The sequence below is a fragment of the Coturnix japonica genome, chromosome Z, assembly GCF_054131305.1.
Source record: "Coturnix japonica strain WE chromosome Z, WE-NBRP24, whole genome shotgun sequence".
NCBI lineage: Eukaryota > Metazoa > Chordata > Aves > Galliformes > Phasianidae > Coturnix > Coturnix japonica.
In genome coordinates this window covers 30,713,714-30,730,321 of record NC_140702.1, presented here as the reverse complement: position 1 = coordinate 30,730,321, position 16,608 = coordinate 30,713,714, and the positions used below count along the sequence as shown (strand labels likewise).

General features: G+C 40.7%; 1 protein-coding gene across 6 annotated transcripts in view; it reads left to right on the top strand.

Moving 5' to 3' along the window:
- The window catches only part of NRG1 (neuregulin 1), a 170,371-nt gene that overhangs the window by 19,724 nt on the left and 134,039 nt on the right, over window positions 1–16,608 (top strand). For all 6 annotated transcript variants that reach the window (XM_085528921.1, XM_085528920.1, XM_085528919.1 and 3 more), the window contains exon 2: window positions 10,796–10,973. In XM_085528921.1, the coding sequence (XP_085385047.1) occupies window positions 10,796–10,973 (178 nt within the window). The remainder of the gene's footprint in view (window positions 1–10,795; window positions 10,974–16,608) is intronic.

The window sequence follows — 16,608 nt, the reverse complement described above, 5'->3', positions numbered from 1 at the left end:
GAAATAAATCCTGCCTACCACTGTAATTCTTATGCTATGGAAAGGGCCAATGCCCATGCCACCCTGCAGGAATGGGCAGTACAGCTAAAGTGATACACCTGCTAGTTCTGCTGCTAGGACTGCACAACAGTTTCCACTGCAATCCTCTGTTTTCTCAAATCCTTTTAGTATCAAACTTTCATATTTACTTTCTTCTCATGGTATGAGGGTTTTTTCTCATGTCTTCTGGAAAATCTGGACAAAAGGAATGATTGGCAACACCCTAGGGTTCAGCATAGCTGGAGAGAAAGTCATGCATTCTTCCTGTTATGTGCCATTTCCAATGAAAATCAAGAGCTTGACATGACAGTATTTTGGGGGGATGGTGGGGTTTTGTCTGGTTCATGAAAGATATCTTTTTCTTGAAAAGTAGTAAAAGGAAGAAAAAAGTAATAACACATGGGAATTGTTCAAAGCACTATGAGGATGGTCTCTAAAAGGATATTTACTTTAGATTGTTTGGATGTTGTACTAAGGAACATGGTTTGGTGGGGAAGTACCATTGGCAGGTGGACTGCTGGAGGTCTTTTCCAGCCTTATTGATTTTATGATTCCCCGATCATTTGTTGTTTGATGATATGATCTTATCTTGGAGAAACAACCATTCTCTGTCAAGCAGCTGCAGCCTTCTCTAATGCATTTTGCAGTTCTCCTCTTCAGGTAACTTCGGTGAGGCACATGCATGGGATGAGGCCAAAGCCTTTGTTTTAGTGCTGGATCTGCAATAACTAGATCAGCAGTCTGCTGGTGTTCTCCAAGTATGGCAGCCTTCCTTCTACGATGGCTAGGATGAAGGCTGAAAAAAACCTGTTTGTTTATTTTTTTTATGAGGATTTGTCTCCAACTTAAGATTTTGATTCTGTTGGTAAAGAGTGTGTAGATTCAGGCCTTGCTAGTCTGCTGTCCAGATCTGAGCTGAACTGCTCTGAGCTCGTGGTGGGACTCCATGGTGAAAGTGGCATCCTGCAGACAGGCTTGCAGCCATGCTACTCATGCTCTGCAGTAATTTTATGCTGGCTACTACATTTATGCAGTGCAGGTGATTCATGATTGAAATCAGTGTCCTGGATGGGAATTAAAATCAATGGAAATATTTCATGTTGAAAAATTAACCACAAAATGAAATGTTAACTTGAAATTTTGTGGAACAAATCACAGCAGATTATATGTGAAGGTATCATCTCAGGAAGTCGTTGCTCACAAGGATCTGGGCTGGAAAGCATCTTAAAGATCATCCATTTCCAACTGCCTTTTGCTGGACAGGTTAGCCACCCACCAGATCAGGCTATTATTATTCTGGAGAAGAAAATAAGGAGTCTAAGGAAGGGATGTGATGTTGATCTGATTTGTCCTCGTCTGCAGAGGCTTATCACCACATCAGTGTCTTTCTACCCTGAACAATGAATGCATACTTAAACATATGAGTGTTAGCACATGAAGTCACTATCATTGAAGTCAGATTTCTTAATTCAGTTGAAGGAGAGAGAACATTGCCTCTAGAAAGACTTGTTAGGATTAATTTAATCCTTAAGTTTATTGATTCAACTTGATTTGTCAAGGAATCGATTTTAATGTGTGTTTAATCATAAATCAGTTTAAATGTGTTCAAACTGATGCTTTCCAATTGCTTCAATAAAATTTATTTATGCTTTATTTAGAATCTGGCCAATTTGGATGTAGACAAAGTTTGTGCTTTATTTTTTGCCCTCTTATAATGACTGTAACACATTTCCCAGTCTTCTGGGGTGAAAGTCTAGCTGTATCGAATCAATGACAAAGCATTTTACTTTCACAGGGCCTGTATTTTGCCTGATGCTGTGCTGGGCCTTCAGTTGTTATCATATAGCAAATTAAGCCCTGGATATTTGCACACTTGGTATAATCAATTTTCAGGCTGTGATTTTATCCAAAACTGTGACACATGAAAACCATTTGTAAGTTTAAAAGAATGGGGGAGGGAAAGCTTGCTTGAGCTTGCTTGATTTCCCATGTCTTTATTCTTTTTCACTGGCAGCCCTCTCAGAATTTATGTGGACTTATTGTCCAACTCTTCTTTATCTATATATTGAGAGATTGTCTCTATTCTGTTAATGTAGGGCTTAAAATAGGGCAAAATATTTGGTAAATAATGCACATTTCTTACTACAGTTGATATTTTTGAGTGGATTAAGAAAGTCTGCCTGTGGTTGTAACATAATTATACCACTTTCATACAGTAAAAGCCACATTTCCTACCTGATGATATGTACTGGTAGCATTATTATAGGGGCTAGATACTTCAGCTGTTGAATAATTGCAAACTGTTTAATGCACATCTTTTTCATATAATCATAGAATTTAAGGCCATTGAGGGATTATGACAAAAGATTAGATAAACACCAGCCAGGATGGGGCTGATAGTTACAGGCTGAGAGCTCAAGGCTGGACTTGGTGGCCCCTTTGAGATCTATTTCACGATTTGCTGTGATTGCGTGATGATCCCTGTCCTTTGTAACCTGCTACCTAGCATTCACACAGGTTCCCTGGTAAGCGGTATAACTGCATTATGGTTGATCTGGAATGTATGTTTTAAAGGCCCTGTAATTTCTCCTACATAATTTCTGAACTTTCGCCTACAGTCCAGAAACCATTCCAGCGTGGTATAAAATCATTCTGCCCCTCCTCCTGTGACAGCTGGACCATGGTGTGCTTCTTCATGCTTTGCTGATCATGTGGCTATGGATTTTTTAGAAGTTGACCTTTAAAACGATGTCTAATCTTGTAATAATAATTTAACCAGGAGAGATGCTTCTAATAGGTCTCCTTAAGATCTGTTTCTGATTCAAGGTACTCAGCAATATTTATTCTTACAATTTTATTTTATTTTCACTTTTCATTTCTCTCACCTACCCATTTTTAAACAGGCATGGAATAAATGTTTACATTTCATTGTAATTTCATTCCCTATTTTGCCAGGGCTACGGAGCAGAACTGTGGGGTTCAGTATCTGTTGGAAATAAATTACATCGCAGAGTATATAGTGAGGTCTTTACCTACTGTGTGCGCACATCATTGAGCTGTGCTCAACATTCAGGTTGTTGGGTTTTTTTGAGCTGGCAGTTGATGTAAAATGTTCAAGTATATCCAGATTCTCAGTTACTAAAATAACTCAAAGGGCTGTGAGGTTGTACTTTAGGACTGTAAACTGTTCTTCCTGCTAAAAAATCTGCTAACAGATGTTCCCAATAGATGGCCACCCCAGTGATCTGAAAGGGCCAGGTGAGTTCCTCCTCCATCTAGAATGGTCTGGCACACATTCTGTTCCATGTGTGACAAGCACCTGATGAAAACAACTACTGAAACTTTACTGAGGCAATTCTGACTAAGTGTGAGTAGAGACAGGCTCCACATGCTCCTGTAGGCCTCTGTCCTGTCTGTGCTGAACACCCACATAAATCACACAAATGGATTATTGCTAGGAGGTTTGACCACTAAGGATTTGAAGGAGAAGAGGAAAGCCTGAAAGTGTCAAAGGTCTTTACAGTTCTCCAATTATTCTTGTTTCCTTCAAATTAATTTCTGCTTTTTAGTTTTGATTTTGTTCATGCCAAAGAAGCAATCAGATCTTAGGTTTGTGAACACTTTAGGTTTGTTGGAACAGTGTGTAAGGAAAACAAGGCTGGAGAAATTCTGAGAGGATTGGGAGGCAGCCCAAGACTAAGGGAGATAGAATCAAGAGCTACTGAACACAAGATAGTGCATAAGATAGGAAAAGCTTACAGAATTCAGCACACAAGACTGTGTTTTCAGAGAATCATAGAATGGTCTGGATCGAAAAGGTCTGTAATTCTATTTAACATAGTTCTATTTAACTTCTTTATTAATGAACTTGATGAGGGGATTGAGTGCACCCTCAGTAAGTCTGCAGACCACACCAAGCTGGGAGGGAGTGTTGATCTGCCAGAGGGAAGAAGGGCACTACAGAGGGACCTGGACAGACTGTATCAATGGGCCAGGGTTAACTGTATGAGTTTCAATAGGGCCAAGTGTCAGATCCTGCATTTTGCTCACAACAACCTCAGGCAACCCTACAGGCTTGGGGAGGAGTGGCTGGAAAGCTGCCTGATAGGAAGGGGCCTTTGCGTATCGATGGACAGTCAGTTGAATGTCAGGAGAATTACGTACATTGCAGCAGGTCACCCTTCCTCCCCTCACTGGTCTTCCAGGCATGCAACTTGAGACAAACTTTCTTAAAATGAAGTCCTGAAATTCAGTTCCTAAACCAAAAGCAACCTCATTTAAAAAATAAAAATAAAAAAGCCCTTGCAAATCCACTTGAAGTCCATGGGATTTATGCCTGCATAGCATTTCTGTGCATTGAATTGCTTTCTTTTTAGTACTCAAATAAAGATTCTGGAATCTACCTTCATGCACTTAGGTATGTAAAATATGGACCTGCAGATTTTTATATTGACTTTATGAGCAGTTGTCCCTAAATTGCTTATTGGATATCAAATATATTTATTGTACGCTGTCCCCACATTTTCAGCCTGTGTGATCAGAATTTTGTATTGACAGCGCCTAACAAGATCATCAAAGTTTATTAGGGATGCAGCCAGTTGGAGTCAGCTGCAGCACTGTGAAGCAGAGGAGTGAGTATTTAATGTGATCAGGCTGTGTGTTCCTACAGACATGATCATCAGTAAAGAAATTAAGCGTTGATGCTTAAATTGTAATCTTTAGGTTAGATGCTTGCTCACACCCAGCTTCTCTTGTGTAACTTATATTTTGCTGTCTTTGAATGCAGTACGCTGTCTCTGAGGAGGTCTAAGCTCAGAAACTGATACCTTGAGTGACTGCATGAGGCTGGATAGTCTGGCATTATCCTGTTACGCTGAATAAATGTACACTCTCAGCCTTTCCCTCAAGGGCATGATCCTTCTCTCGGCAAGCCCATTTTTCACTACCATCCTTTTTCTGGCTGCAGTGAACATGATTTTTACTTGTACAGTGGAGAGAAGTAGGGAGACCCTCTCCATTTGCGCAGTGCTTTTTATACATGCCCATTTTGAGTATCCTGTTAGTGTCATGTTATCAGATGGCCATTACATTCTCCTTGGAATGGTTTGCTGTGCTTCTGTCAGGAACAACAACAACAAAAAGGTTAACAAAAGCTCAGAGAATAGCTTCAGTGCTTGGGATAAATACAAATTAATTCTGGTATGAAATGTACTTGAAAGTATCTCATCCAGAATAATCCAGTACTTTAGGGGTACAACTTTGAATTTGTTGGGTCCACTATTCCTTTGGAAGGGCATAATGGGACTTCAGAATTGTCATACTTAAACCTGTCAGGCTTTATAGAATCACAGAATCACTAAGGTTGAAGAAGGCCTCTAGGATCTCTACATCCAACCCATGACCACCATGCTCACTAACCACGTCCCTCAGTGCTACATCCACACAGTTCTTCAGCATGTCCAGAAGCAGTGACTCCACCACCTCCCTGGGCAGCCTGTGTTACTGCATCACCACTGTTTCTGAGAAGAAATGTTTCCAAAAATCCAACCTGAACCTGAACCCCATCTGTTACAACCTGTCACTGTTACCAGGGAGAAGATGCTGACTTCCACCTCAATACAACCTCTGTTCAGGCAGTTGTAGAGAGTGATAAGGTCTCCCCTGAGCCTCCTCTTCTAATACTTTAGAGTCAAATGATCCACAGCTGAAGATGAGCAATTCCCAGTCAGAGTAGTTGGAGTTGTGGTTGGCCTTGCGATTATCTTTTGAGCATAGTTACTCTGATTTACCGTGTCATTTACCAGTTCATTTCCTGGTCTAGTGTTCCAAGAACATAGCTGTAGTGCTTTGTGCCTATATTTTGATATGTTTCTTAACTTGTTACTAGCCCTTCATATGGTGTTCTGCCTCTATCATAGCTAACATTTCTCAAAGAAAAACCAACCAACCAAACAAAAAAAGCATTTTAACATCACCAGGAATAACGAGTTTCTGTGCATTTATGTATTATATGTAGTGCTCAAGAAAAATGTTAATTTTGCATTTATCCTTCAGCTCTCCTACACAGACGTAAGTATTCAAATCATGCCAAAATGCAGAAGCTGAAATGTATCTGGACATATTTTTGAAATAGAGTTCAGAACTGAAAAATTTCTGTTTAAGCAGCTAAATGGTTTGTTTGATTTTCCCTTTTCTTAGCTCATATCCAGTTACTCTAGCAACTGAATAGCCACCCTGGTGGGGGATTATCTACCATTCCCCACAGTGTTTTATCGTACATATAATCTGCACAGGGACTCAGTATGCTGGAATGAAATAGCCAGATTTTGAAAAGTGTTCAGAATCCAAATGTGGCCGGAAAGAACAGCAGGGAGATTAAAAACAAAAGAAAACAACAAAATATTTTATTTTCTTTTACCCGTCCAGGCAGGAGCAGTATTCATTTTAATGTGTAGTTTACATGAGTTTTACTAGAGGCTTTAGAAAATCTGGCCTGCTTATGATAAACCTGAGCTTGATTACAATCTCATATGCAAGGAGAGAAGGCTTTTTGGAAATAATATAATTTGTCTTGCATTACTGACCTGCCGTGAGCATTGTGCTAGAATAAAAAAGCAAATCTGAGGCCAAGGGAATGGGTGTTATTCTTGTGGCTTCTATTACCACTCGCCAAACTGCTGGTCAAAATTTTGCATGGCAAATTGTGCACATATGCGTACTGGCAAGCATGCCTAATACATTCTGGTCTTCAGGCTTGTGAAAGGCTTTGTGCCTTCCTAAGGAAAAAAATATATATATATAAAAGGACCTCATGGAATTTCAGCTGAAAGCATGTAGTTGTGTGATAATATTTTGCAGGTTTCCTGTTTAATTTGTTCAATGTGGTGAGCTTCCACGCAGATTAACTACACAATCAAACACTGAGGGTGAGGAGATTGCTGTGCTTTGCCAAATTCACCCAAGTCCAGAAAGAAGCCAGCGTGTCTTTTTCAGGGCGAATATGGAAATGCGTGTTCCTTATCTGCCATGATATAATGCAGGCCAGTAGACAAACATTTCTGAGTAAGGAAAAGAAAAAAAAGCTAAAAATGATAGGCATTCAAGCCATCAGAACAAGCAGGGACCTAGAGCTGGCATGCTTTAGCCTGTCATGCCCTCGCAGCAGCACAGGACCTTGCCAGTGGGAGTGCCAGTTTGGTAGGGCTTGTCACAGTGAGAATCCCTCTCTGGCTGCTACCGCCCCAGTGCTTTCCTAGAAACCCTTCCCAATCTGTGAAGTGCATGTGAAGTTGCAGGGACTGTGAAAAGTGTGGGATTGTGTGTAGGAGCTTTTCTGTACATCTGATTGACTCTTAGGCATGAGGTCTTCCCTGGGTTCCAGCACATTTCCTGCACAAGCAGTACATACAGTGGATCCTGCCACACCTTTCATTCAAGCAGTGCCAGTTTTAGGGCATTAGTTTCCAGTGTCCCTCTTCAGATCTGTTTATTTTCTTTACTCTCTGGCCCTTGTCATTTCATGATTGATGGCATGTGGGAGAGCTCTGCAGCCGCAGTTTCATAGTGACTTTCAGTGGCACTGTCCAAAACTCATTCTGCAGTAAATACCACAATCCTCTTTTTGATATGTAGAATGTATTTCAACCAAGCTAGCCTGCCCCAGATGGCATCTTATCTTCCATGCACATGCAGGAGACTCAAAAGGCACTTTTCTTGCCCCTTCTGCCTGTCTCCTTCTAGCCTCATCGAGAACACAAGGCCTGGTGGTGGATGGAGCTGTGTCCAATGACAGGTGGCGAGATGGGGTGGAGAGAAGCCCAGCTGGCAGGAGGCAGGCTCAAGGACAGAGGGGGAAGGGGGAGGCAGATGAGGGAGGGAGCTGTCTGTTGAGGAGCAGTGCCTGGTTGTCACCATAAATATTCTTGCCTCCATTGCAGTCGTTTTGGTCCCTCAGACTAAGTCCTGTCTTACCAGAGCCAGAGAAGCTGGCACAGGCTGTGACAAAAATCAGCTACTTCTTGCAACAGTGCAAACCATGGCTGATCTCAATCCAAACACACAGTGTTGTTGTTTTATCAGCACGAGCTGTCTTGTATGCCTGGCAGGTCTGATTAGCTTTTGTAAAACTGCAGCTGAAAGGAAACAAACATAGTGTAAGTGAAAAGAAGGGGGGAGAGAAAAAAAACACCAGACTTTTCTGTCATGTCTGTGAACAGCTTTTAGTGCTTTCCCTGGAGAGCCTGCATGCTTGGACAGCGAGTTACTGTGAATTAGTGAGGGTCACTGCCATTGATTAAATCCCCTTTTATGTTTCCTGGTAACTCCTGAATTATGGCAAGAGTTGAGCATATTAATTTAACACTTTTTTTTTTTTTTCCATTGGCACTTCCTAAGGAGAAAAAAAAAATCTGCAAGTCATTTTGTGCAGATAATATTGAATTAAAATAAAAATCAGGAACAAAATGGCATCTCTCTTTTATTCCCAGTTTTACCTTGCTAGGTTGACAGGAAAATCAATAACCAGCCAAAGCCTTTAGCACTAAACATTTTGAGCCTTGCAAATGCAGTTATTCTCTTTATTTCTATAAGATCTGGAGTAGAGGTATAAGAAGTGAAATATATTCAGATAAGGAATATTACTCCTTATTTCATACTTCATTTTCTCCTGTAACAACAAAGAAATATAAGCTTAAATTAAGTGAATGAAGCTGTCAATGCAAAAATTGTTAATTAATGCTAGTTATTTTTGTTGGAAAATTTGAAAGTTGATGTTTTTCAAAGTACCTCTCTTTTTGGTAAATATCTGAATATTTACATATGTGCATGTGTAAATGTTTGTGGATGAACACGTACGCGTATAGGTACACTCACTCACAAAAGTATAAATATTTAAGCACACTGCAATCCAAATGGCATGTGGGTACTGTTTCTTCAGGAAGCAAAAATTGTTTAGGTAGAATTTTGGGAATGTTTTGAACTGCCAATATTTTCCAAACATGAGGGAATGGAAATTAACATAAAAGATCTATCACTCACTTGGCCCACCACAGTGCCTGAGACGCTCTGTCACTGTCCTGGGCCATGTGCCTGCCTCTTGTATCTTCTATTCCAGTGGCTTGCCAGCTACACCTCAGTGGCTCTGTTGCTCTAGGCCCCATTTCACCAGCCACTACTGTTCAGGCTGCTCTGAGTCCAGTGTCCAAGGAAATCAGACTTCCCCTGGCTTCCCTAGGCAGTCCTGTGCAGAGATCAGAAAGTTTCCTTCACATGCAGGGCAAGCAACACTGCTGTATGTTGCAGACAAATGCACAGAGAGCATGCACACTGCATCATTTGATACACATGTCTCAGAATTAAGGCTATGATGGTGCTGCTTGATTTTTGACTTATTGGAATAATAATTAAAGGCAATTTTCATCTGCTAGTCTCCATGATTACATAGAACCATAAGCATCAAAATATAATCAAGCGTGTTCCTAGGTATTAAACATTTCCTTATACAGGACCATACAGGAGACATGTTAGCATCATGCTGAGTGCTCCTTATCTGCATGTTGTGGAAAATCACATGGCCATTCATTTTCTCAGGCAATATTGCAGCTGTTTAAAAAAAACAAAGAACAGTGCACTCTGATAGAGGTGCTGCATTGTAATACCAACTCCCTGAAGGTACAAGCTAACAACTGCACACAGCTGAGCTGAAGTAGACTTACGTGCTATCACCCATTAGCTGACCAGCTGTATCTTCCCATAAGGGCTCTGTTCAATTGCATGGTAAAGGTGTTGTCTCAAGCCTCAAGAGAAATAAGTGGCTTACAGGAGCTTGGTGAAGGCTGCTTTGCAGCTAACATGTGAGGCCAAATGAAGAGCAGTGATTTCCAGAGGCACTACACCTTCACATGAAGCTTGTGCTCAAAGACCAGTACTGGTTGCATAGTATTAGAGGTCTCTAATTTAAAAAGTCCTAAATGGCTTGAGATGTACCTACATGAGAAACACTATTGCAGCAGTGTAGTTTAGAACTAAGATGCATCAGCTGGAGCCCATCTTTGGGAGCTGCTGGCTGAGCATTTTCAATGCAGTGTCCCCTTCTGGGTCCAAAATATCCTTAATTGATATTGATTCTCTTGATGGGCTTCCAAGCCCATCGACTCTTGCCTCAGGGAAAGGATATAGCCAAGCTGAGGTTTGAGCTAGGTGTATAATGTGGGTTATAATGTTTGGCTGGAGCAGTATCCTTACCCTCTTAGGGATGCTGTTGAGCTTGTATTTACGCTTTTAGCTCTCTGTCACTTATGTTGCACCTGGAGCCTCTGAACAGCCACTGACTCATAGCAGTCAAAATTAATAACACATCAAGAGGCCCTCCTCTCTCTGTATTACCTACCAAGTCTGCAAGGCACACTGTGCCGTCTTGTGTCTACATAGGTGCACACAATTGTTGTTAATGCTTCATACCGTATGCAGAAGCAACACTTAAGCTCTCTGTCAGAATGCATATGGCCTGCAGGACTGTCATATAGGACTTCTGTAAGAATACTAAATTAGAGTGTCATTAGGTGCATCCTTCTCCTTTTACTTCTCTCTCTTATATGATAGATAATTAACCTTATCTATCATATTTTGGTGCAAAAGCATTTCTTAACTGATTGGGGGCTTTCTGTCTGTGGCTTGCCTATATCTACTGTGGTTAACTTAACACTGTTTTCCCTTTTGGGGACAGCCTAATCACCATCTCCTTCTTTTGTTTCTTTAGCAGTGCCTCCCAAATTGAAGGAAATGAAAAACCAAGAGGTTGCTGTGGGTCAGAAGCTAGTGCTAAGGTGTGAAACCACTTCAGAGTACCCTGCACTCAGATTCAAATGGTTGAAGAACGGGAAGGAAATAACCAAGAAAAACAGACCCGAAAATGTCAAGATCCCCAAAAAACAAAAGTAAGTACAGAGACATATCTCGCAATTGGGGCTGGGAGGGATAGGGAAAAGGCTGTCCAAAAGAAAGCAAGCACTGGAAGTATTAACTGCGGTATCACAAATGTAAAGTCTATGAGCTACAGAAGGAACTTTAAGGAAGCAGACGCTGACATCATGTTTTTTGACTGTATAAAGTGGTAGTATGGTATAAATATTTCATAAATAATTTTTCCCTTTCCAATACATGTTGCTGCTCTGATAGCCAAAGGCTATCTTCTTAACCAGCAAGGCTTGGAGGCAGGCCATTTTTAAACTACCGATGAGAACAGAGGTACCTTATGTTTGTTGTCTAAAGTCCAAGAACATTTAAAGTCATCAAAGCAGTGTAGTAGATTTGAAGTAGATTTGAAAATGTTTTTGAGATTTGGTTTGCAAGCAGTATAGTAAAAGAAGAGCTGAATACTTTCTACAGTGGCACCAAGTGTTGTGTGCAAGCATGCAGCAGTCCTCTATTAGAGGAATTCCAACAATATGCAGAAAAGGCTCAGATCTAGTAGTTGCCATGAGAGTAGTGCAGCTTGCAAATCTTATCTTCTTGCCTGGTGGCAAGTGTCCCCAGTACATAATTGTTGACCAGTGCCAAAGGATTGGCTGATGACTTTTCTCTGCAGGGAAGGCAGAAGAAGCTACACAATGAGTTTTTCTGCATTGATGGAGGAAAAAAACTTTTGCTGTGTGGTCACTACTCTGTTGGTTATGTTTAGAAGTTCTGACTTCATCAAAAGGAGTTGTGAAAATCTGTCTGAATCCAGCCCAACAAATCTCACTTCTGCTCTCAGTATACAGGAGTGCAGCTCGTTGGAGTGGGCTTTGCCTTTTTTTCATATAATGAGGATTTGGGATAGGCTCTACAGTAGATCTTTTCCTCCTGGATGTTAAATGCCCCCATACTTAACCAAATCTCATCTTGCTGGGCAAAACAGCAGCCAAAATTAAAGAGGTATTTGACATTCCAGACTTGTTCAGGTTGAAAACCAGATGCCCTGACTTCCCCTGTGGTTTCTTCTGCCCCAGACAAGGATTGGTGAAATATGGAGGGGCCCAGAGCAGCATCACTGCAGCCCATGTGCTATGATAGCACAGAGAACAAGAAGGAACTGGTGTTGTCTCTTTCTGGTATTTGTCTAATGGAGCTGTTCCAGGTGGCAGGTAGCCTGGCAAACTGTCTGAACCCATTTGCAGGACCATATGTCTCTGTCAGAGTTGTGTTGTCATTCCGGTCTGTACAGAAGATGTTCAGGTCAGGGCCTAGTCCTCAGGAGAGTGTTGTCTGTGAGGTGCAAAGTATTCTTCCTAATGTTACATTTAGGATAATATCTATAAATGAAACTCACTGTTATCTGGGACTCTGGGGCATTGTCAGTTGGGTAGGCACCATTGGATCAGTAACTATCTATCTTGGCTTCTACCAGGTACTGGGAGATGGTGGAGACAGGACAAAACAGTTTTTAAAGCCCAAAAGTTTTCTAGAATGATCCCAGTATCTCTCAGATTTTTATGGAAGAGAGAGAAAACGGGAGGGAGGGGAAGAGAAAAGAGCTGGCAAAAGGGACGCTTGCTAACAGCAACTTACTAGAGCATACATGTGAAACTCTGAAAGCTATCATTCAGGCTTACATATAGGAACACACTTAAAATTTCCTAGAAGATACAAAACGCACAGGAAAAAATAAAAATGTTACCTTATAAGATGGAGTAACACAAAGATGGTAACAGATATTCAAAAGGTTAATTATAAGGAAAAACTCACCAATATGGATGCCTTCACTGGGAAATGCTGAGGCAGTCTCCACTGGGGAGCAATCTCCAAGAAAGAGATGCTACCTTAGTGGTGGTCAGCCCTTAAATGAGGTCCAGAGAAGGTGGAGTCAAGCTCCACCCTTTCCAGTAGCACAGCTAAATTACTCTCACCTGTGCTCCCACAGTTGATCCAACACTTGCCTCAGCTGATTAATCAGAGGTTCAGGCTGTGATTACCAATTTCCCATACATGCCTCCTTCTTGAAAGTGGAGATCTGATTTCCTTGTCCTTCATTGTAAGTGGGCAGAGTGCAGACTTGGCTTTCACACATGTGCTACCCCAGCCAAGGATATCACTCATCCTTAGAAATTCTGCCTCCATTTTGTGTTTGAAAACAGAAATTTCAGCATGGAACACAGAAGCTTTTCTGCTCACAGATGTGAAAATCGCTAGATGTGGAATATGAAAAGGGAGAAGACAAGGGCCACCCTTGAAAATTTTGCTTATATCTGAAGGATTTTCCTTATATTTCTGCTTTTAGATTTTAGCTTGGGGACATATCAGTACTTTGTCTTTGTTTGTTTGTTTGTTTGTTTTTGTTTTTGTTTGGTTGGTTGGTTTGGGTTGTTTGTGGTGGTTTTTTTTTTTGCTGTTTATGTGTGCTTCCAGTGTAGAGTGGTTGTGAACAGCCATAGAGGAGATAGTTCTTGAGTCAAAAAGTGGGACAGGTATATGCTCTAAATTAAGAGGAAAAGGGAAGAAGAGGATGTACGTATTACAGTAAACAAATAAACACTGGAAAAAAAAAATCCTGTTGCAGATGTAAGGAAGAAATGTAATTGATCAAAGTGGAGTTTCTTCCAGTTTTTCTATATGTTTATTTTTCTTGATAGAGCATTGATAAACGTTTGTCATGTACCTGTGCTGTGCTACTATGCATGTACACACTGTTACTACAGGTATTTTAATGTGATCTCTTTACTACTGTGAAGTGTGGAAAAATCATCTATGAAGGCTGGGGTAGTAGTGGAGCAACCCGGGATTAATGTCCACTTTAGAGGTCAAACGTCTATGTAAAAAGTAGGGGGTGCTTCTGCAGCACCATTGTTAGCATGCAGGGTAAAGCAGTCTTGACTCCTTCAATCCAAACATTTGAGAATAATCTTTTCCATATATTTATGAAAATTATGCTGATTTTTACGTAGTGTCTGGGAGACAGAAGGTTGATTTTTTTAATATTTTCATGGTTTACAAAAAAAATCAGCTTCGTGCCATCATTGCGGTATGGTTAAATAAAACTTGTTCATTGTGGGGAGAAAATAAATGTGTTTGAGCACTGGATATTTAGCCTGAGATTTTTTAATGAACTGTAAAAGTTTCTAGCATAATTATGAAGTTTCTAGCACATAAACAGAAAATGGAGTCCTTAGCTTCATATCTGGAGCAGGCATGAAAAATATGGTACTGCAGCTTGGTATTTTTGGGTACATTTGTCCAGGCTGAGTGCTACTGCTTCACAGAATCTGCAGAAGTGGAGCAGATGCTGACTGCATGTTCCTGCTTTTTTAGGAGTTTAGAATACTCTGTGACAGTGCAGGTTTCCTCAAGGCTTATCTTTCTGAAGACTAGCCCTTCACATAAAATGAGCCCCAGGGATCACTCCCCTGTGTTTGCAAGGATGATTCTAGGGTGTTTCATTCAGAAGATGCAGGATAAAACATAAGATGATATTACAGTGCAGCAGGTGAATCACACTATGTGTGTCTGTCCCTTCTTGTCCCATTGGAAAGTCAAGAGAAACTAAGAATTTAAAATTTGATGAAAAGTATTTACTTTTTACTTTAAATTTGTCGTGGAGTAACAGCATACAGCCAGTGAGATTTTGCTGCTCTTCAGACTGTTTGTGATTCATTATGCCATGTACCACTGACGGATCTGTACAAGTTTAAGCTATTTCTGTATGTCAGTGTAGAAACAGTAAAATCTGAGCACCAGGCAAGGTGCTCAGATTCACTCTTCACTTGCAGTTTAAGCATTCCTGTTTGGCTGCTTATGCTGGTAATGTTTCATTTTCTTTCTCTGCATTTCAAACCCACATGAAGACCTCACATTTTTGTGTTAGGCAGTATCCTGTACAGAGTCAGCGTCTCTTCATCACATGAATTACAGGATTTTGGGGCAGGAGCTGATGCCTTTGGGTAGAGCAGTGCGTGAGAAAACTTGGTGTACAAGTGCCCTGTATCTTGGGTTTCATCCAAGCTTAGCTTGGATATTTGTTCGCAGACAGGCAATTCTGAATGACAGATGGAGCCTGGAAGCAAAATGAATTCAAGCAGTCAGATAAGGTGGGCTGAGACTGTATTCTGCAATGAATTTTTTCTCTTTCATATATATGAATATGAGATCAGTAATTCCGTAGTACTGATGGAATAAAGATGTCACAGAGCAGACTGTGGAGGGGAGGCATTTTTGGTGTAGAATGGTATAGACTGTAAACAGAGCAAGCATTTAGGTATTAAATCCCTTATCAATGACTTTAAGCAAGTACTGTTGGAGCACCATATTGCTATAAAGGGCTGTTTCATTTACAGCCATTCATGAGTCATCTTCTACTCTGACTGTTTTGAATTCTGTCATGATATGTCTTGATAATACCCTTAAAGCTACAAATATTCATTTGGTTTCTTGTTCTTGAAGATTTCTTTTCTATGAACTAGACAAAATTTGGCTTGTAAAATGTAGATTTGTAAGCAATATGGTTGTTTTACCTATTTTAATATCATCCTAAAATTATAAAAGGAAGCCTCACTCCCTTAACTTTCTCCATAGGTGTCATGTAAAACAAAGAGAATTTAAAAAAAAAAATGTGTAGGGTAAACTGAGTTACTGCTTCTAAAAGCCAAGAGTGCCATGAAGGATGCTTGCATCAATATTACTTAATGTCATAGAGAAGAAAAGAGACTGCAGCAGACACGCAATGAGTGCCCAAATAAAAGTGATATCACTGCAGCTGTGCTTGCTTATCAAAGTGAGCTCCCTAAAGAGCAGAGTCTGCTTATGTTTTCTTTTGATATACCCTGAAGCTACAGCCTGCTCTCCTTATAGACAAATGTCTGCAAAAGTAGCTGAAAGATAACCTGTGGGATATGGGAAATATCATGTCCATGCAAGCTGTTATATGGTATAGACTACTTCCAGGAGAGGTCTTTAACAATCTGTTGCAAGGGGAGGTGTGTGAATAGGTGGCAGGAAGTTAAATAGCAGGCTGTTTTTACTGTGGTACCAAGTGTAGCTGTTAGATTCAAAATTGCATCCAAAGAGATGGTAGCTTCTAACAGTGTCTTTTCCACTTGTACTCACTTACTTCTTGTTGCAACCAGCTGGAGTCTTCTCTTACATGCTATCTGAAATTCAGTGAGGTATACAGCCCAGTAAATTAATTCAATATTGGGAACCTGAGAAAGGTCTCCAAATTGTCAACAATTCAGCTGTTTACCTTTGAAGCAAACTTTAGCAAATTGATAATCCTAAGTTGGCTACTGTCTTTTCTTGGAAGGCTAGTAGCCCCAGGAAAGCAGCCTTTTTTTCATGGCATAACAGGAAATGCTTGTGATGTAGGTTTCAAGTAGAGCTAGGGATTCCTGCTGGCACAGTGCTCGCATCCCATGAGGGCCACAGTGATGACTTGTCAGTGTTAGGATACAGGCAGGAAAGGCTGAGCTGCCTGAAAGCAGCATGGTTGACTGTAATGATGGGAGAAGTGGCTCACAGGGCACACTGGAAGCTGAGCTGAGTATTTTGTTTGCTCCAGGAGCACTGCTGCTACATAGACTAATCTTTGGTGTGAACCTAGCC